At 39.4% G+C, this 14,167-nt stretch overlaps 1 protein-coding gene across 1 annotated transcript in view; it reads left to right on the plus strand.

Moving 5' to 3' along the window:
- Positions 1 to 14,167, plus strand: part of CTNNAL1 (catenin alpha like 1) — a 52,293-nt gene that overhangs the window by 26,680 nt on the left and 11,446 nt on the right. The window contains exons 8-11 of the mRNA XM_054584560.1: positions 1,810 to 1,896; positions 5,291 to 5,449; positions 7,168 to 7,260; positions 10,936 to 11,086. Of these exons, the coding sequence (XP_054440535.1) occupies positions 1,810 to 1,896; positions 5,291 to 5,449; positions 7,168 to 7,260; positions 10,936 to 11,086 (490 nt within the window). The remainder of the gene's footprint in view (positions 1 to 1,809; positions 1,897 to 5,290; positions 5,450 to 7,167; positions 7,261 to 10,935; positions 11,087 to 14,167) is intronic.

Below are 14,167 nucleotides of genomic sequence, written 5' to 3' on the forward strand. Positions count from 1 at the left end.
TGCTTCACACACAGGCGGTATCTGGGCAGCGTGGTGAAGGCCGGCAGAAGTGGGACAACACAGGAAGCAAGGGCCCAGGTTCCTGTGGAGGGCAATTCCACCTTGAGAGACGCAGGCCTGCGGTGTCTCTGGCCCCTTTAGTTTTTAGACTGCAGCTATGTCAAAACAGTATTTAACGTGGTTTTTGACATATAGCATGGAGAGAACACATCTGGAAGTCTTAAACAAAAGCTTTGGCAGTAAAGATGAAGAAAAAGGGTGAATGTGACTGAGAGTGTACGGAACAAAACAGAGTTTATGTCCGTGTTAAATTGATTAATGGCCCTGGCTGGTGGGGCTCAGTAGTCTGAGTGCCGGCCTGTGAACTGAAAGGTCGCGGGTTTAATGACCAGTCAGGCCACATGCCTGGGTTGCTGGCCAGGCCCCCAGTTGGGGGCGTGTGAGAGGCAACCAATTGATGTGTCTCTCACACATTGATGTTTCTCTCCCTCTTTTTCTCCCTCCCTTCCCCTCTCTCTAAAAATAAATAAATAAAATCTTTTTTAAAAACTTCTAAAAAATTGATTTATGAATGAAGAGTAGACATGAATCGCAGATTTCTCTCGTATTTTCTTGGCATTGCAGCACTGTAAATGCTCACAGTAATGGGGACACTTAACCTGGAGCGGAGTGGTGTGAGGGATAACAACAGGATTTTGCATTTAGTTTGAATTACCTATGTGATATCTAATCTAAAGTATAGATTGCTTCGGTGTTAAATTTTAAGCCCAACATCCAGTGAAAAGAGTTTCTGTAAGAAAATGCTATTTGTGTTGGGAATCTGATTCTATCAGCACTTAAATTTGCAGTTAGCACCTTTCACATATTTCACAAGCACTCAGATCTCCGATTCTGCATACCAGGTGCATTGTTCATTCATTCATTTATTTTAGCAGTTGTTACTGAGTGCCTTTTATATGCCAGGCACTGGAAATCTAAAGATGAAGAAGAAGATAAAATCTTTGCCTGCAAGAATTTTGCAATGTAGAAAAATGTGGGAAGGGGTGAGGCAAGTATTAAAAGCTTTGGAAGTATCCAAAAAGAAGATACAGATTGTGTGCTGAGAGAATTTGAAGGAGGATGGATTTTTATTTAGGGAGGAGGGATCAAGATGGCTTCTTGAAAATACTGACATTTAATTTTGATTTATGCATTCAAAGGACTGAATACTCACTACCTTCCATTTGCAGTGCCAGGTATTGTAGATTCAGTGGTGACACGAAGAAATATGATCCCAGCCCTCAGGGAGCCTTCCAAGGCCTAGTGGGGAAGACAGACATGAAACAAACAAGTAAAGAATATCAAAGAGTAAATATGTAACGCCATACCAGGATGGGTCCTTAGAGAAAAGGTTAGCGTGGATAAGACGAGGGTTTAGTTAAGATTATGTGATCTGAGGAGGACTTTCTGAGAAAGAGACATTTATGTAAGAGCTTGAAGAGGAATAGGGTGTTAGTTTTTAACAGGTTAAGAGTGAGGAGATGAGCATTCCAGGCATAAGATAGAATAGTTTAGTTTTAGACATAAATTTATTAAACAAAGTTTAGATTTTAGAAATTAATCTGTTTATAGTTAGAGTGGGAAAATATAACTAAATACTTAAAATTCTATCTTCTTTTCTAACCATAAACAGGTGAATTTTTGAAATCTACTTTTCTTATAGTGCACAGAATATTAGGAATTTATTATAATTTATAGTTCAAGTAAAATTGGCATTATCAGACAAAAAAGATGTAGTAATTCTACATATATACTTTTTAAATTCTTTAGCAAAGCAAGAAAACAAAAAGCATTGCTGAAGAACTGGAACTCAGTATACTGAAAATCAGTCACAGCCTCAATGAACTTAAGAAAGAAGTGAGTATCATTTGGAATCTAGCCTCTTTGAATTCTTTGTGAATTTTCATGTTGTATATGGTACATATGAAATGTGTAAGTATTCGTATGTCCCTGTATGCAGAAAATGATTTCTAAAACTTTCTTTTGAAGCCGCCATTTTATTAGTGCCATCAATCTCAAAACTTGTACATGAATGTTCATAGCAGCTCTATTTTTATTAGCCCCAAACTGGATACTACCTAGATTTTCATCAATGGAAATTGATAAAAGAATTTTGGTATAACTAAACCAAATATTACTCAGCAATAAAAGGAACAATATCAATGTATAGGCAACAATGTGGATGTCACACCCTGGCTGGGTATCTCAGTTGGTTAGGGCGTCGTTCCCATGTGCCACTGTTGTGGGTTCAATCCCCAGTCAGGGAGCATGCAGGAAGCAACCAATGAAGGCTAAATGGACGGAGCAGCAGGTGGGTGTCTCTCTCTCCCTCTCTTCCCCCTTTCCCTCTTTCCTTGAAATCAATTTTTAAAAAAATATGGACGTCACAATGTTATACTGAACATAAGAAACCGGAAACAAAAGAACGTGTGTGTATGTCTCTGTATCTGTCACTGTCTCTGCCTCTCTATCTCCATTTCTGTATGTGTATATCTCTCTATCTCTATATCTATATGTGTAGCTATACAGATAGATAGATGTAGAGATAGATATATATCTATTCGGAAGAAATTCTAGGAGAGCCAAAACTAATTTGAAGTGACATAGATCAGTGGCTGCCTGGAGTCAGGAGTTTGGGGATATTGACTATAAAGGAGAACTTTCTGGGGTAATGGAAATGGAAATACTGATTGTGGTGGTTGGTCTATATGTTTGTCAAAACTCATCAAACTGTACTCTTGGTACATTTCATTGTGTATAAATTATACCTTAATTGTGTTATATTTGAAAAATGTTCCTTTGGTTCCCTAAATGAAGACTTGGTTCTTCCATGACTTACTTGGTCACTCTCAGGTCGTTGAAAGTCACCTAAAGTCAGGGGTTTGCAAACTACAACCAGGTTGTCTGTGTTCCTAAATAAAATTTTGGGGGACAGTCCTGTTCATTTGCTTTTGTCTGCTGTTTTGTTTTCTTTTTTTCACATCAACAGCAGAGTTGGGCGGTTGCAGTGCAAGCTGTGTGGCCTGAAAAGCCTAAACTCTTTCCTATTTAGCCTCTACAGAAAAAGTTTGCCAATCTCTGCTTTACATCATAAAACACAGTCTCAGTTCAAGAATGAGAATGTTCACTCCACTATATTAATCATTATTTCAGTTGTAGGACTTGCCTCCTATTTCCCATTCCCTCAGCCCCAGCGAGGGTTTGGAGGGAAGTGTGGTCTCCTGTCTCTCGTTCACACCTTCATCCCTCATGATCCAGTTTCTGTGGCTGATCTCTGCCAGGTGTGGGAGAGAAGACAGGAAGTGGGGAGGCGGGAAGTTCTTAGTGACTGGTGCCCTGTAAGATGCTTTGGGCTAAGTAGATTTTTAAAGCTGACTCTCTCTTGTGGATACTTGAGTGTGTCCTTCAGAGGCGCTCCTGCTGTCCCCCTCGTCAGCCCTTAGTGCAAGCCCCATGTCACATTGCTCCCTCTCCTTGGGCGCCCGGGAAGGTGGAACTCGCAGCCAGCACCATCAGCTGTCCAAACAGATCCTCCCCCCAAAAACCTCTCCTCTCCCTCATCTCTAATTTCTTGATTCCGTCATAGTTTTGAAGTGGGTCAAGAGATCAAGAGAATAAAATTGGGTTTTGAATGTTTCTTTTCTAAGTTATATACATGGTGATGTCTTTCACATCTTACTTGGTACCGACCTCTATTGAAACCTTCATTTTAATATTCTGTCAAACATAGAAGGTATGATTTTCTATGGTTTAAAAAAACCCTACCCATTTTTTCCCAACCTATTTAATTTTAACTAAACTATTGTTAGAAACGACTATCAGAGAGCACACATCCCTTTGGTACTAGGCTGAGGGCTTTCCACAAGTTTCATTTTTCTTACCTCTTACGTTAGCCTAGAATCTTTGTTAGAATTAAGGGACATAACGTCTATATAAAGCTGTTGTCAGTGCATTGCACGGAGCAGGAACTTTGTGTTACTTACCCTTCTTCCCTTAGGGTTGCTAATAAGTTGTCTCTGGAACAATTTGTAAACGTTACGTGACCTTAGACAAGTTACTTGACCTGTTTCATGGTCTGTAAAATAAAGGGCTGGCATTAAGTATCCTCTAAGGCCCTGATGGGTAAACAAAATCTTTGAAAATTCTTATGCAGTCTTTTGTTTCCAAAAGAAAGTACGTTTTAATGTCTTTGTTTCTGACAGTAATTATTCTCACTTGATTGCATGAATGTGGACTGCCCTATTGTTAATTTGCAGAAAGTCCTATAATTTGAGTTGACATTGGATTACTTCCAGGAAAAAAAAAGTCACTTCATTCAAATAGGCTTAATTCAAGGTCAGATTTTTCTGGGGACAGTGTTATTAAAAATTATCTCTTTCTGGAGAACCCAAAAATAACCTGTCACATTATTATTATTATTATTATTATTATTATTATTATTATTATTATTATTTTAGAGACCAGAATAAGGAGAAGATTTTGCATAGTAACCCAAAGATACCCAGTTTGAATGAACCATGCTTAAAATCCACTCCCACGTCAAATAGAACCTTAGGAGGTTTGTTACCCTTTTATGTATTGTTCCTCCTGTGGCCCAAGAGTTAGAAGTTCTGAAAAACAACTGTCGATAGACTGTAACCCTGCTGAGGGAAGGGGTTGTGACCTACTTGTCACGAATGTCCAGGCTCTAACCCAGCGCCGGACTTGAGAGAGATACATAATAAAATTCTGTTGAATAGCTAATTGATTAAATCCCACATTGATACACTTTTCAAAAAATCTGATAAAAATAACATGATCACAAACTACTAATGGATTTCTTTCTTAATCCTTTGAATGCCATACTGTTAATACTGTTCTATTCCTCACTGACTTTAAGGGTGGCAGAAGCGTTTTTTGAGGTAAGAGAGAAACCATGTGGGCAAGAGCTGATTGAGAGTAGAATGAACCAGGGACCGGGCTCATCGGCCAGGATGACCAGGCCACATTCTACACACAGCATCACTGCCGACACTGGGGACTCAAAGATGTAGACATTGCCCCTGCCCTGGCGACGGCTTGCAAGCTCCCCGGGTCTCTACAGCTGCTTCCATCCCCACGGCGATCTTTACACCTTTCCCCTTCAAGGTTCAAGTGGGACTGTGTGGAGGTTGCTACTCTTTGGTTTTTAAAGTGAATCTGAGGGGCGTGGTCACGAAATCTCATGGTTTGTTGCCTTTGTTTCATCACCCTCCACCCCCGCCATCTGCAGCTTCATAGTACAGCCACTCAGCGGGCAGCGGATCTGTTAAAATACCATGCCGATCATGTGGTTCTAAAAGCATTAAAACTTACTGGAGTAGAAGGAAATTTAGAAGGTTTGGCTGAATATGCCTGTAAATTCTCAGAACAGAAAGAACAGCTTGTCGAGGTGAGTAATAGGTTTACTTGTTAAAGAAATTGTGGTTTAAGGATAACTGTACTATCATCAGGGAATATTAATGCAAATATAGTTTTTGGTTAAATTACACAAGCACTTTCTCACTTTTGGATTTTTAAAGGTATTGTATTTATCTCTTTTGTTCTTACAACAGTCTGGCTTCTAAAACAAAACAACCAAAGTTGCAAGAATCCACAAATGCATTTCTTAATCTTTCCCTTATTCCCTCAGAGAGATTAGACCTTGAGTGGTGCAGTGGAGACACCCTGTATAACCTTGTTTCTATTTGGATCTGCTGGGTAGGGGGAAAGAGAAGGCACTTTCAAATTAGGATAATTTAAAGAGGGTTTAATAAAGGAGGTATTTATAATTGCATAGACAGGGCGCAGGGGAAACCAGTGGCTACTGGAAACTGGGAGGGCAGAGAGCCTTCCAGAGCGACGCCCAGAGAGGTGATTTTAGGACTAGACACAGAGGTAGTCCCAGGCGACCCTGCAGGGAAAGAACATGGGAATAAAGGCCCTTACTCTTCTCATCCCTGCTAGTCTAGTAGTGCTGGGGCTTCCCATTGGCCAAACGGAGCTGCAGGCCACCTAGGCCAGTCTCCCAGGACAAAAGCTGGCTTGAGAAAGGAGGAGAGTGGATATGGGAGGCCAAAGAGAAGACATCCGGTACAATCTGCCTTCTCCGAACCTCTCCTGTACTTCCTAGATCTCCGTTAAGCACTACTGGTGCTTTGCCTGCCGCTTTTGTTATAATTTCAATTATTTATTGATATTCTAAGCCTTCTACCTATTGAGAATGTCAGACATCTGATCTGCTAGTAAAAAATATATTTAAGCCATATACACCTCATATATAAAGACATGTCTTAGCCAACATGCATATGAATATGTGAATACGAAACAACTAGCTGTTTTCCGATGATCTCATATACCCTGCTCACCAAATTTCAAAGACTAATGGTTGAAGGAGCCTTTAGATCAAGTGAACTAGCTTCCTCCCCTTTATTTGATTATATGTGAAACTGCTCAGGAACATTCTTAAAATGACTGTAGTTACATCTCCTTTTAAAAATAGTTTTTATGCCTTTTTGTTTGTGAGCCAAATACTATGATTGTAAGCAAATTTGCTGATTATAGGAATCCTGCAGCAAATCTTTTTAAAGATGAAAAAAGATTTTTTTCTAATTTTCTGTGTTAAGCCTCCAAGCTTTCAGGAATTTTCACTGACTACAACCCTCAGCTCATTCCTTTTGTCTTGCCTAGCTCAGTGTTAACGCCAGTGAAAGGTGTGTTCATTAACTGACCATGAAGGAAAGTGGGTTTTGTTGACAGGAAGAATGCATAGCTTTTAGTAATTGACCTAGTTAAGCCGAGAGACCTTGGGCAAGTCCCTTCTCTGAGCAAACTATCTTCATACGTAGAATGTGTGGGTACTGCTCGATCCTTTCCAGGACTCGCCTTCATTCTAACAGTCTCTGACCCCCCTGTCATGGTCAGATAGGAAGTAAAACCAATACTCTGTACCCTTATTTGTTCCTAGAGAGTCTGTTGGTAACCAGTATAGTATTATAATAATTTCTCCTTAATGCAAAAATGATTTTTATAGCTTTTAATGTGTTATTGTCTCTATGAATTATAAAATGAGACTATGTCTTGTGAAACACGAGATTATGGAGGTTGAACTGTAGAAATGTTTTCTTGTAGACCTGTCGATTGTTGCGACATGTATCTGGGACAGAACCTCTGGAAATAACCTGTGTGCACGCAGAGGAGACATTTCAGGTGACTGGCCAACAGGTATGATCAACTGCAGAATTGTTCCTGCTATATTAAGTTGTGTCGGAGTGTCATAACAAGTTGTGCAAAAGGAAGATGTAAGTGGTTCTACTTAACTACAGGCAAATTCTACCGAGAGAAGCGAAGATAATGGAATTTTCCTTGGCAGTGTGCTGGGACATAGCTGACATGCCGCTGGGTTACCTGGTCACCTGCCAAGTGGGAGATTGGCCCATTAAATTAATGCCCTAGTTTATATGTATTTTAATGAAGCTGTTTACAATGTGGGTTGTTGTAACATGTTTAAAAAGAGAGCTGCTATTATGTAACAGGCCATAAAAATATTCACTTTGACCCAGTAATTCCTAAGGACATAAGGAGATTAAAAACAACAACAGAAGAAAACAAAGCGATGTTTGTTACAACTTTACTTATCATAAGATTCATTTGGAAGCAAAATAGCTATCTTAAGTTAGGTAAATGATATGACTTAAAATAATAACTAGAATTAACAATATTGAAAAGTGTTTTGTTAAAACGTTAGGTGATAAAAACTATAACTTTGTATATATACTATACTTGCTATTATATAAAATGTATATATATAAGAAAAGGACTCTGGGAATATGCAGAAATGAAAGTTCTTTGAGAGAATTGTGAATTATTTTTTTCTAAATTTTCTATAGTAATTTTCAAAGCCTTTTAAAAATTGACAGTCCATTTACTACTGTCCTTGTCAAATAAATCTATGGGGAAAAGTGAGGGACAGAACTTCCTCTCTAACCCCAAAATAGAATTTACTAGGTGTTCCTGTTTCATTCATCATGGTCAGCCAAAAGAATTTCCTTTTTTTTTTAAATTGATTTTAGAGAGAGAAAGGAAAGGGGGGAGAGGGGGAGAGAGAGAGAGAGAGAGAGAGAGAGATCAGTTTGTTGTCCCACTTATTTATGCATTTGCTGGTTGATTCTTGTATGTGCTCTGACTGAAGATGGAACATGCAACTTTGGCATAATTGGGATGATGCTCTAACCAACTGAGCTACCCAGCCAGGGCCCCAGAGGACTTATTTTATTGCAATATAGATATCAAATCCCTGGATTTATAGTTGAGAGCAGTGAAAGTGGCTTAGAGACAATGGTGGTCTCACCTCAGCAGAGGGATGATTATATACCCTCCTACAGAGAGAGCAGTGTCAAAGGCTCACTGTGGAAGCAGGGTCTATATCCTTATATGTGGATTGTTGACCGTGCAGATATCAGCACCCCTAAACCTTGCATTGTTCAAGGGTCAACTCTATAAGAGCGACTCTCCCCAGCGATCATCTGCTGAACATTTTATAACCAGAGGATCTCTGTTTATTGAGAGAAATCCATGCTTCCATATTTGCTCGTCCAGATGGGAGCTATCCTACTTGCCTCGGCTAGAATGTATTTCCGTAGAACTAAAGGGCTTGACCCTCCTGTCCTACACAGTCAGCTCTTTGGTTGCAGTTCTGTTTACTGTTTTTACTGTAGTAATGATATTAGGAAAAGCCAGGTTTTCTTTCCCAGGATGGTGATAGAGCCTGTCCTCAAACGTCTGTAACTTGGAAGCTTTTTCTGTTCCTATCACCTCAGCTTTTACCTGATCTTTGCCATCTGTCTCACAAAGGGATCATTTAAGGAAGGAGAGCATGCCTCTGGGATAATTTATATTTATTTCTGCATACCTCTGTGTTAGCAATGTCATTTTTATATCTCCTTTAAAATGCTAGATCACGCCCAGGGCACAGTCGAGCATTTGGCACACTGTGCAGGGGCTCCTGACGGAGAGGGAGGAGTGCTGAGGCCTAGCTCGTGGCCTGCTGGCCAGCCACGTGTCCACCTCCCCGGAAGATGGGGAACTGCGTTCTACTCATAAGGCTGCCACCGGCTTGTCGGGCCCTGTGCCTGTCGGCTCCTCCCACCCCGGAGAAGCACCTGGTTCTAATTCTCTGCAAGGGAGCATAGCCGCTATCACATCAGCCTCTGAGCTCTCCAGCGACTTCCTCTCCCACTCAGCAGCCGGTCCGGTCCTACTGTGTATGTTTGTCCATCACATGGCCATGAGTGACCTTCCTTTTTTTTATGTCAGTCCGGTCACACTGGCCTCCTGGCTGTTTCTCGAACACACCAGACATGCTCCCATCTCATCCCAAACCACTTTCCCTGTGGCTCCCTCACCTTCTTCATTTCATTGCTTATATGCCATTTTTTCACTCACCACCTAATACCCTCCACCCACCTTACCCTTTATTTTTACACATACCATTTGTCTTCTAAAATATCTTATAATTTACTTATATACAGGGTCTGGCACAAATAATGCCCTTTTTTTAAAATAAAAGCTTTTATTACAAAATCTTAAGCATGTAATTCTGTAGCATAACAATATCATAACTCAAACACACCATATGACATTTTAGGTGAAATGTTCAAATTAAAACTATGTTATTACACCCAAATTATTACCCTACCAACCACACTTAAGCAGGCGTTACTTCTGCTGGACCCTGTATTTTCAGTTGTCTCCCCACATTATAATGTGAGCCCATGAAGACAGGGACATTGATCTGTGTCTCTCACAGCTGTTTCCCCAGCACTGGGAACACAGGTACAGTGGCTGGCACGTAATAGGTGAATGAATAGCTGTATCAGTAAGCTTTCACTTAACATCATAGATAGGTTCTGTGCCTTTAAGTGAAACAAAATTATATGTAACAGAACCAATTTTATCATAGGCTAATTGATACAAGCATAAATTAAGTTCCTATGGCATTTCATCAGCATTATAATGAAACAAGGTTGAATGAAATAACCTAATTCGAGGACCTGCTGTATTAGTTACTTGGTATCTCTGAGCCCCAGTTTCTCCAGCTATAAAATGGGAATAATGATCTTTTGGGAAGAGTAGTATTTTGTTTGTGGGGTTTTGAGGATTAACATTAGTGTATATCAAGCACCTAACACAGTATCTCAAGAATATATCTACAATGTACTCATAGGTGTGTGCATATGTTACTACTAATACCATTGCTACTATTACTTCCTACCTACTACTGTTACCACCACTAATACCAATATTACTGCTACTGCCACCACTGCCACCAGCATTACTATTTAGCTAGAACTAGTACTATCACTACTACTGACATGAATAGTACCATACCACCACTACTACCACCAACACCACCAATGTTACGCTACTACCACTCACCATCTCTGCCAACACCATTACCACTACCACTACTGCCTAACTACTGCTATTACTACCACCATTACTATTACTGCTATCTCTTCTACTACAGTATATGGTACACTCTAGTATATGGTACACTCTAGTATATGGTACACTCTTTGTTGTCTGAGCATAACTTTGAATTATACTATGGAAATAGCTTTGTTGGAACAGAGTCTTCCTTGCATAAGGATAACTGCTCCCTGAATAAAGGTTTGTACAGGATAGTACATACTGTTTGTCTGTAGATAAGATTATGAGAAACAGCAAGTTTTGTTCTACTATGTATCCCCCCACTGCCCAACATGAGGCTTATATGTGGAAATTACTTCATAGTTGTTTATTGAGTTGAGTTGGGCAGTGCAGACTTAAGTTTGGTCACCAGTGTGATTCTAAGAGCTAAGATTTTGAAATTCACACTTGTTTATATTCTTTCTTTAGATAATTTCTGCTGCTGAAACATTAACATTGCATCCGTCTAGTAAAATTGCTAAAGAAAACCTAGATGTATTTTGTGAAGCTTGGGAATCCCAAATTAGTGACATGTCAACATTGCTAAGAGAGATCAATGATGTGTTTGAAGGAAGACGAGGTGAGAAACTATCCACATATTGAAATATTTTATTATTTTAATGTAACTCCATTAGTTTTTTAATTTCAAACTTTAGATGCAAAATAAATTATTTTGTTATAACCCAACTGAATTATTTTTATAGTAAAATATCTCCCCCCCAAATTATGAAAATAATAGTTGTCCTTATTTAGTATCTAAGCAGTAAAGTTTCTTGTACAAAAGCACAGTAGATTTCTTTGAATTAATATTACCATTCTAGTTTTCCTATTGAAGTTAAGTAATCTTATATTTCTTCTAAGTTGGTTTTAATTTTAGCACAAATTTCTTCTGCAACATAGTAATTATCTGATTTAATTCCATTAATTTCATAATGAAATGAATGTAGTTATTTGATTTTTGAATTGCTTTCCTTCCACTTGGATGGAATATTTTTCCTTGATGACTACATAATCTTGGAATATTTCCTATGGTGGGTAAGTTCATTATTTCTATAACATGTAGAATAGCACTGTACAATGCTCAGGAAGGCATCGTTTTAACTTTATTTCCCATTGTGCTGTGTGTCCTGTTATTCATATTTGTGTTTTTCTTTAAAGTTTCCTACTTTTTTTAAAAAAGATTTTATTTATTTTTAGACAGAGGGGAAGGAAGGGAGAAAGAGAGGGAAAGAAACATCAATGTGTGGTTGTATTTGGCACGCCCCCTACTGGGGACCTGGCCTGCAACCCAGGCGTGTGCCCTGACTGGGAATCTAACCGACGGCCCTTTGGTTCGCAGGCCAGCGCTCAATCCACTGAGCCACACCAGCCAGGGCTGTATTTGTGTTTTTATATAGTTTTCCCTTCAAGTGGCTTCCATTAGCATCCAGCATACTTAGTTTTTAAAATAAAATGACATTTAAAGCCACAATAACATCAAATTACATATTTTTTACAGAATATGAACATTTAAACATTTCCTATTTTTTTAAAAATATTCATTTAGAACAGTTCCTGACATGCTTGAAAATCAGGGAATGGTAGACTTGTAGATCTAACATAACTTGTAAAGTATAATCAATTTTACTGTGCTTCTACACTTAAAGATTTCTGTGAGAGCTAGTCTGAATGACATATCATTTTGATGCATTGTTAAAGTATTTATAGTTACATGGGTTTTTATGTGAGGTAAGTTTCATATATTAAAAGGGAAGGTGATGTAACTGACCCGCATTTACAGAAGAATGATCCCTTAGCCACCGGGCTTGTGTAGTCAGGGAAGAGCAGTGGTCTCCCCCGCGTCTCCTTGCCCTAGCGCCCATGCAGATAGACCAGAGTCGAAACAGGAAAAGTCATACATGGTCACTGGAGTTACTTTTCCTTTCAAGCCGGATATCATGTAAATGACCTCTTCTTTAGCTTTGGGTAGCCTATCCTAAGGATTACCTTAACCTCCTTAGGGATGAACAGAAATTCCTCTTTAGGAGGGGAAACCTCTGCCCCATTCAGTCAGCAGGATGCCCACTGCTTTCCTGCTAAAGACATCGGAAGACCTCATTCTGTGGGGTTAATTGAGACTGAGTTGGCTGATTTCTTGTATCGCCTTTCCTTATCCTTGTTATTTATCATGAAGCTCGTAAGAATAGCTTTTTCCACGAAGTCCAACTCTGAGTTAGCCATTACTGTGTGGGCTGAGTCCAGTGTCAGGTCACAGTGTCGCTCTTCTTGTTCTGTATGGGTCTGAGCGACCTGCCTGTGACCTTGCCCCCGCTCACTGCTTGCCATACAAAGGACAGAGCGTATGAGTATTCTTCCACTCCTGACTCCTCTCTGATACTGTTATAGCTCACGTTATAACTATTACTGAAAAGCCTTTGCTGTATTCCAGCCACCTTAGTTCTGCTCTGCATATCTTGATTTTCATAACTGGGAAAATTCTCAGATAGGTTTTTAAGTATCATTTAACCAAGCAATTAAGTGGCGAACAGCATGCTAAACAATGAGAAAGAACTATTGGTATTCTCATACTTGAAGCCAACCTGAGAGTTAAGTCACTGTCTTTACTTAAGACACTCAAATTTTACAATAGGGCCTCTTGGGATTGCTTTAAGAACTCAAAAATCAGTATTTGCCTTCCAGCCTTTTTGCCTTTTCACCCAAACCTCCAGGGAGGCCATGGTCTTCATATTGGAAGGGACGAGGTAAAAAAGACTTCACTTTCCCTTAGTGATGAGTGTGTAGCAGTGTTTATATCTTGAGATTATTTTAGACAAATGACTGTCAAAAAGAAGCTGTCTCCCATAGTTTGCAGACTCTCTCCCCTCTTTAAGGAAGCTGAGTTTCCTTCATTCTGTCGGACCCATTTTAGAGTTCACATTGCTAAGCTCAGGTTTTAAGGACGTGTGTGGTAGCTCTGTTTCACTTGGCAGGTAGGATGCCTGTGGGTACAGGAAGAGGAACATGCTTGCGCATAAATGCAAGCTTATTTGGGGGACACACAAAATCTTGAACAAGGGAGTAATCCATCCAGACAAGTGTTGATGGGGTGATGAGAACAGAAAAGAAAATAAGAGGACTGGTATGAGAAGAATTTTACAAATAATATCAGTAGGATTTGGTGATTAATTGAACGCAGAAGTAGGGAGGGTTTGAGGTTGACAACTGGGTTTGGATTAGACTATTTCAACACAGACTATTTAGATACTACTTCTGAGATTTGCCAATAATCTGCCTGTCCTTCAGTGGTTAGGGATTCATTTTAAGTGGGAACATGGATTTTCTTCTGATTGATCATGTCATATAGAGCCCCTCCAAAAACCCCCAAAGCTAATTGAACTTCTAACAGGAAATAATGTAGCACATCTTCAGTGAAATAACAAGGCTTATGTGTCCTTGAGGAATTTGTTTTATTTGTAGAAATGTGGAAAAGCTCTGAATATTGAAAATGAGAACAGTGCTTCTCAATTAGGTTTTCATAGAAAATTACTTTGGTACTTTCATAGGATGAGAGGGGCTTTGGAACTTAATTTATCTGGAGTTGTAAACTCAGAAGTATCAATGGCCCACTTGTGGTTTTGATTTAGGGAGTATTAAACAAAGGATTTAGTGCTTTGAAAATAAT

Source organism: Pteronotus mesoamericanus, unplaced genomic scaffold (assembly GCF_021234165.1).
Source record: "Pteronotus mesoamericanus isolate MK-2021 breed Mesoamerican mustached bat unplaced genomic scaffold, CSHL_Meso_final contig_78, whole genome shotgun sequence".
Lineage (NCBI taxonomy): Eukaryota > Metazoa > Chordata > Mammalia > Chiroptera > Mormoopidae > Pteronotus > Pteronotus mesoamericanus.